The sequence below is a fragment of the Coregonus clupeaformis genome, chromosome 17 (genome assembly GCF_020615455.1).
Source record: "Coregonus clupeaformis isolate EN_2021a chromosome 17, ASM2061545v1, whole genome shotgun sequence".
Taxonomy (NCBI): Eukaryota; Metazoa; Chordata; class Actinopteri; order Salmoniformes; family Salmonidae; genus Coregonus; species Coregonus clupeaformis.
In genome coordinates this window covers 65458175-65465656 of record NC_059208.1, presented here as the reverse complement: position 1 = coordinate 65465656, position 7482 = coordinate 65458175, and the positions used below count along the sequence as shown (strand labels likewise).

Sequence of the window (7482 nt, the reverse complement as noted above, 5' to 3'; positions counted from 1 at the left end):
AAGAATGGGAGAAACTCCCCAAATACAGGTTTGCCAAGCTTGTAGCGTCATACCTTAAGAAGACTCGAGGCTGTAATCGCTGCTGAAGGTGCTTCAACAAAGTACTGAGTAAAGGGTCTGAATACTTATGTAAATGTGATATTTCCTGTTTTCTTTATACATTTGCTAAAAAAAAAAAAAAAAAAAAAAAAACATCGTGTGTAGATTGATGAGGGGAAAAAACTATTTAATCCATTTTAGAATAAGGCTGTAACATAACAAAATGTGGAAAGAGTCAAGGGGTCTGAATACTTTCCGAATGCACTGTACATGTAAACAGGAGTCATAGTGATCAGTAGCAGGATAAATAGATAGATACTAACGGTAATGGCAATCAATAATCAATGAACAGCAGCGCAATGGTAGTAATAAATCCAATCAATAACCATTTTAGCAGCAGCATAGGTGTGAGGGGGAGCAGTAGTTGTGAGCCAGACGAAGAAGAAGCCCAGTATCTCACACTGCTTGCCCACTCAGACACTCAGCAGTCATGGCCCCATTACGAGGGGGGGATTATCCACATTTGCTGTTGAGGAAATGCGCCTGACGGCATAGGAAACACACCACACATACACTACTTGAGGAAACGCAAGCGACTGCAATGGAAACAGCCACTGAGTTTATTTTAGTAGAGGTGCCTTTTACAAATGTGTGCTAATTCAAATGAGATTAGGTCAATAGAAATGCAAATCATTCCATGATAGCAAGGAGATAACTATTTTTTTTTAGGAAGTCCTGTTGATAGAAATAGCTACTATGGGCCTGATGCAAAATGATATGAACCACTCATTGTTATGAAGGTTTTTCCGTTGCTGTTTTCAGAACCATTTCAGCTTAAAGACCCTTAGGTTACAGTCATCTGACCGCTTTTTTTCTGGATAGTGACTATCATCGGGGGATGTAAAGTCAATGTTGCAATAACTTTTCATTAATGATCATAACTGATTCACATACAATAAATGTTTTGTCATTTTTCTTTAGCATTTTATTGAGATATTCACTCAACAACAGTACTGTAGTTAAATAAATAAATATATACAATAAAATTACTCTTAAAATGTAGAAATATAAAATGCAATTAAATAACAACAATTAGGTATAAGACACTTCATATCAATTAAATTAAATAAATAATTTCAAATGTAATTTCAATAGCAATATATACAGACACCAATACAAGGATAATAACTAAAACATAATAATAATAATAATAATAATAATAATAATAATAATAATAATAATAATAATAAATATATTAATAAAATATAAATAAATAATTCATTCAGAATAAATTAAGAGCTATGTTAACTTCACAATATGAGAAATTTGACCGATGTAGAAGTACATTCAAAATTCTTAAAAACATGTAATCATACTGTATGTCAGAATTCCTTCAGATAGTAGGATACAGTGTGGTTGGTCTGTGTGCTGTGGATGGTAGCTCAGCATCAGGTCCTGAGAGTTAACACTAGTTGAGCACATAGTACTTTAAACATCATAGAAATATATTGCCATGGTAACACCATGGTAACACATCTGTTATACAATAAACACCCAAGTATATATAAACTGCTACAGTTTAGATAAGTTGGTATAATTCCTCTAGCCAGGTTCCAGATCTGCTTGTGCTCTTACCTACGTCATGCTGTCATTCAAGCCAATGTTTGCCATGGCAAAGGAGTGGCAAGAATTAGCATGATGGCAAAAACAGACTAGTACCCAGGCTATAACTCCTAATATTTGACAGAAGAGTATAAAGCGTTGGCTTTAACATAAAACAACAATGCCTTAACCTCAGTCAACTTCAGTAGATGAAACGCCCTGACTCCTATCAGGTAACCTTCCCCTTATCCTCTTATTCTTCATGGATTTAGCTGCCCAATCCCTCCAACTGTATGAAGCTTTCCTTCACACTGTGGTTACATCCCAATGGCACCCTATTCCCTATATAGTGCACCAATAGGTAAAGTATAGGGAATAGGGTGGCATTTGGGATGTAACCTTCCTCTCTATCTTCAGCCATTTTGTCTGTCTCACAAGGCGAACACGCCAAATAAGTTCTTCCCAGCACCACTCCCCAGATGGGGCAGAAGCCTTTTCTCTATGACTGTCTGGAGCCTGTCTCTTGTCTTCAGACTGAACACAGCTCCCACATACACTGCATTATACCACTTTCCTTCACTCGCAGCCTCGCTGTTGGAAGACTTCTTACACACGGTGCGTACAGAGTTGAGCAGCGTCTGGTACTTCTTGTTGTCTTCGCTGCCGTAGCTTGGGGACCAGCGCTTGACGGTGTTACTCAGGTGAACCATCTCCTGGTCGTTAGGGTGCTTGGGGTCGGCCTTGCAGCTGACGTGGAAAGAGGCCTGGTTATAGACAAAGTATAGGCCATCCTGGGGGATCACAATCTCGTTGTTGTTGAGTTCAAGGCCTCCCTGTGAGAATCCCTGGTCCACATCGTCTGCCCACTCCACTGTGTTCTTGTATTTTCCACTGTCGTTGTATTCACCTGGGAGGAGAGAGAGAGAGAGAGGTTAACATGGGAAATAATGAATCTCTTCCAAGGACCACATTGGAAATAAATAAATGCATTTAACACTTTTATGTGTTATCCTTTGGTGTTCTTTTTATTTACATTGCATTTACATTGCATATTTCCAGATTATTCACCATGCAGACAAGTTTATTCCAGTTCTACAGTGCTGTTTAAATGACTCTAATACGGAAATCCTATCAGGTAAACTTCCAGGTAACCTTCCCTTATCAAAATGGCACCCTATCCGCTACATGGGCCCTGATCAAAACTAGTGCACTATATAGGGATTAGGGTGCCATTTGGGAAGCAGCCATTGAATACATTACTGTATATAGCGTTATCTTACCTTCTAAATGAATGGCAGCCTTCCTGTTTCCAGAGAGTTGTCTCAATGTATGCTGAAGTTCTGAAGAGGGAAGAAGACAGAGATTTAGAAAGTGTGACATACTCCTCAGAGGATGAATCCTCTCATGTTAACTCCATATAATGCCGCACTGCTGTGAGAGCTTCCGAGAGCTTGCGAGAGTTTATCTTGACACACTTAGGTTTCATCTCAAATGGCACCCTATTCCCTATATAGTGCACTACTTTTGACCAGGTCCGATAATGCTCCGGGTCAAAAAGTAGTGCACTATGTAGGGAATAGGGTGCCATTTGGAATGCGGCCTTTGTCAAGGGAGTAGCAGAATACGGTCGATATTATAACACCATAGCACCAGCAGTAGAACATGTAGAGCTAGACAGGAAAAAAAGGGAAAGAAACTCACCATCAGATTCCTCGACGTGATCTTGTTTCTGATAAGAGAAGATAAAGAGTTTCATATTGACGCTGAACAGGAGATATATGAGATATACTGAGATATATGGAGGATACATATATATAGATACATAGATATATAGTGATATAGATACATTTATATACATATATATATATATATATATATATATATGATACATATATATATATATATATATATATATATATATATATAGTGATGTACAGAAATAAATGCAAGGTAAATACATGTAATTAAAAGTGACTGTAAACATAGCTACAGAGATATACAGTACTTTCAATCCAAGATCTAAGTTCTACTTCTAAGTTCTACTTTCTTTATCAAATTGCTGATGGAAATACACTTGATATTAGCACATCAAAATATTCCAGTTCCATATCGATTTAACTAGCCGTCGCGCACACTAGTAATTAATGATAAGATCAAATTGGATGTATATTCTTACCTTGGCGTGCCAGGTAATGAAAAGTGCAGCTGAGACACACAGAGCCATGGCCAGCAGGGCACCGCTCAGCCTCCACCGGTGTGCGTTTGTGGACTTCTCCCGTACCAGGGTCACAGTCGTTGACGGGTACACAGGGCCACTCTCCATGTCTACCGACACTCTGCTGCAATCGCCTTCCATCGTATAGCAGAAACCTTCCGTTAAAGTCCTTATCCAAGGCAGTGTCCGAGAGGAGCCTGGGAGCTCCGATGTCAATCAAGCTCTTTGCGATAGGTATACAACTTTGTCAAGTTAGAATAACTTCAGTAGCTAAGCTGTTTGGTGTTAGAGGTTGCCTGTGTTTGGAAGGTAGTAGGTTGTGACTGTCCTGCTGATTGATTGACTGATACTCTCTCAGTGTTGCTGTTATATACATCTAGCTGCTAAAAGGGAAACTCCAGTGATGTCACTCAGAGTGGAGGAAGGCAAGGGAACAGAAAGTTGGAGGAGGAGGAGGAGAATGAAAAGGAGGCTGGGGGAACCTGTGGATTTTTCACATTCGAGAAAAACACACACACACACACACACACACACACACACACACACACACACACCCCTGTCTCACTCTCTCCCTCTATCTCACATCGGAAGTAAACACCAAAATGCCTCTCTCTAACTTCATCTTTACTCTGTTCCTTTTTCTGGTTTATTTTCCTTTCATCTCAATGGGATTTTTTATTTTTTGGGTCTGTCGTTCTTGGCCTTTTAATGTTCTGCTTTTCACTGAACTTATTTGCTACATTGATGTGTTTTCTACTTTTGCATGTCCATTAGTATCGTCACTGGTGGCTGGTGTTAAGGACAGAGCAGTCAATTGAGCAACAGAGGATGTTGTGGTGTCATTTTACTTCAGTAAAGGGGATAGCAGTTAGCATGATGTTTTTTTTATATTAAAGGATGAAAGTAAATGTTGTGTTTGTGTCCGAGTTTCATGGTAAAAGCACGTCTCACTATTATTCGGAAGCACATTTGTCCGTTAAATGTTACATTGGACTATACATTCTCACAAGCGAACGTCCTCATTTGCCAAATATGGGCCCAAAGGGATGTTTCATGGCTGTTGTCTGTAATGGTATATCAGTCACTTCCTTCCATCTCTTTAAAATAGGTCAAGCGCACAGGGAGGGGGGGGAGTGCTCATCAAATGGTATGCCACCATCTCCCCTCTCTCTCTCTCTCTAAATATTTCAACCTCTTATTTTCCCAGAGTTCAATTTCCCCATTGCATTCATGCAAATGTATATAAGGCATGAGAGATACTTATTGTTAATGTAATAATTAAACAATTTGTTATCTATATCTTTTGTATATGGGAAATATAAGTAATAAAAAGGTAATAATAAATCATGTAGATTTACTATGATAAAACATACAATTACATTTTAGTCATTTAGCAGACGCTCTTATCCAGAGCTACTTAGAGGTAGTGAGTGCATACATTTCATTAATTTTTTTTATTTTTCTTTCATACTGGAATCGAACCCACAACCCTGGCGTTGCAAATGCCATGCTCTACCAACTGAGCTACATCCCAATTGCTGACCATTCAATGTGATGTACGGTGTCCATATCATTGGCGCCCGAGCAATGACGCAAATGGAGCCATTGCATCACTACTTTCAAAATAGGGGTAGTTTTAGCACCCACACTTTATTTTTATTTTTAAATTATCATGATCCCTTGGGTAATTTTGTAATTTTCAATGATAAGTAATGTTTTGAGCTAGTCTGTATTAAAATACATATGTCCATTTTTATATATGATATAATAAATAACAGATTTAATTTTGCACCCCCCTCATCGCCTCAAAGTTTTTGGTTTGGTTCAGTGCAGTTAGAAAGCATTGGTGTTTAATATCAAAAGGCACCTGCAAAATAACATTATTTATCTATTTTGATGTGCTGTTGTTACATTTGTATCGTTGTTTCATGTCCGATGCACTCAGGGTGTTGTTAGAGTGCATACATATATACCATCAGTGTTGGAAAAAGTACTCCATTTTCATACTTGAGTAAAAGTCTAAAAGTTTGGGTTTTAAATGTACTTAAGTACAGTGGTCGGAAAAGTACTCAACTGTCTTGAGTAAAAGTACAAAGTAAAAGTAAATACTATACAATCAAATTCCTTATATTAAGCAAATCAGATGACACAATTCTCTTTCTTTTTTAATTTATGGACAGCCAGGGACACACGCCAACACATAATTTACAAACGCAGTATTTGTGTTTAGTGAGTCTGCCAGATCAGAGGCAGTAGGAATGATAAAGCATTATATTGATAGATGTGTGAATACTTTTGTCAGGGAAAATGTATGGGAGTAAAAAGTACATTATTTTCTTTAGGAATGTAGTGAAGTAAAAGTAAAAGTAGTCAAAAAATATAAATAGTAAAGTAAAGCACAGATACCCCAAAAAACGACTTAAGTAGTACTTCAAAGTATGTTTTACTTAGTTACTTTACACCACTGCATATCATTTGAGCGGCCTGCACCACAAGCAAATTCATTGTCATTTCACTTTGCCTGTAAGAACCATGAGCACGGGCACGTCTGATTAGGCTTCGTCGTATCGCAGCCTCGGACTCGTAGCCTTCCATCAGGCTAGCAAAGGTTGCATGTCCGGTAGCTCGCGGCCTGTCAATCAGTAGCTTGCAAGTAGATACTGAGAAATATTCTGTAGGCCTAATATTACATAACTAAATCTGTGAGAGAAAAAAATCTCCCCAAGCTGTTGACAGGCATTCAACACCATTCTGCATTTTTGCCATATATTTTCCGAACATTAATCGGTTAAATCACATTGTTAAAATGTTCTCATTCAGTTACAAAAGTAACAATCCTGGCTGAGCCCCCATGTGAGAGCGCACAGTAGCCGCTTCGCAGTTACAACGTAGCCAAACTCTGTATTGGGCAATGCGCAAAAAGAAAAAACCACAGGAGATTTGTACCTCGATAAAACAGCTCTGCTTGGCTTGTTAAGTGCTATCGACCAAATAAGTCATTTCTACCCTCGTTGCATCAAATATGTATGCTGCTGAGTCAAGTTAATAATTCAACAACAAACAAAAAACATCGCCAAAAATGTTGGAGGAAAGCGGAACGGTCAAGTAATGTGCTTGCTGGGACTACAATTTGATTATTCCTCATACTTTTCATGATTATTATGTTTCTTCACGGTTTGTTGTCAAATATGTAGCCTACTCACGGTGGTGTGTTGTTTAAAAGGCCACTATTAAACAGAATGACAATTTAAAAATCATTTATAGTAGTCTAGTCCTGTAACTGCAGGCTACAGATTTGTTCAAATCTAAAACTCTTTAGTTTTCTCTCATCTTAATAATAATAATAAATAATGATAAATGTGTGATTTTAAGAACCAAAACACAATGACATTATGTATGCAGACAGTGCTGTTCTTTGTTTCTATTCGCCAAATTAGGCCTACACAATAACAAAATATGCAGGCTATATGAGTAGCTCATTTAAAAAAAAGTGTTTAGTATGAAGTAGCTCTTATGAAAGAAAAGGTTGGCGACCTCTGCTCTAGCACAAACAGTTCAAATATAACCCATATTACCGGAGCTACATTTTATTATATTTATTGCAGATTTGGGCTGCAATTTATGGA

At 38.0% G+C, this 7482-nt stretch overlaps 1 protein-coding gene across 1 annotated transcript; it reads right to left on the bottom strand.

Annotated features, from left to right (window-relative positions):
* Positions 1–1347: 1347 nt before the first annotated feature.
* Positions 1348–4277, bottom strand: LOC121585681 (tumor necrosis factor-like). The gene is made up of 4 exons (XM_041902008.2): positions 3818–4277; positions 3343–3370; positions 2922–2981; positions 1348–2548 (listed from the first exon to the last, which is right to left on the bottom strand). The coding sequence occupies exons 1-4, from the start codon at positions 3995–3997 to the stop codon at positions 2073–2075; spliced, it is 744 nt and encodes a 247-aa protein (XP_041757942.2). The 5' UTR covers positions 3998–4277; the 3' UTR covers positions 1348–2072.
* Between the last annotated feature and the right edge of the window lie 3205 nt (positions 4278–7482).

What these genes read in the sequence shown, in the direction of transcription:
- LOC121585681 (XM_041902008.2), bottom strand. Translation starts at nt 3,997, where the DNA reads ATGGAAGGCGATTGCAGCAGAGTGTCGGTAGACATGGAGAGTGGCCCT. An exon ending in TCACGTCGAGGAATCTGATG is followed by an intron (nt 2,982 to 3,342) that starts GTGAGTTTCTTT and finishes TTCCCTCTTCAG; the next exon opens with AACTTCAGCATACATTGAGA. An exon ending in GGCTGCCATTCATTTAGAAG is followed by an intron (nt 2,549 to 2,921) that starts GTAAGATAACGC and finishes CTCTCCTCCCAG; the next exon opens with GTGAATACAACGACAGTGGA.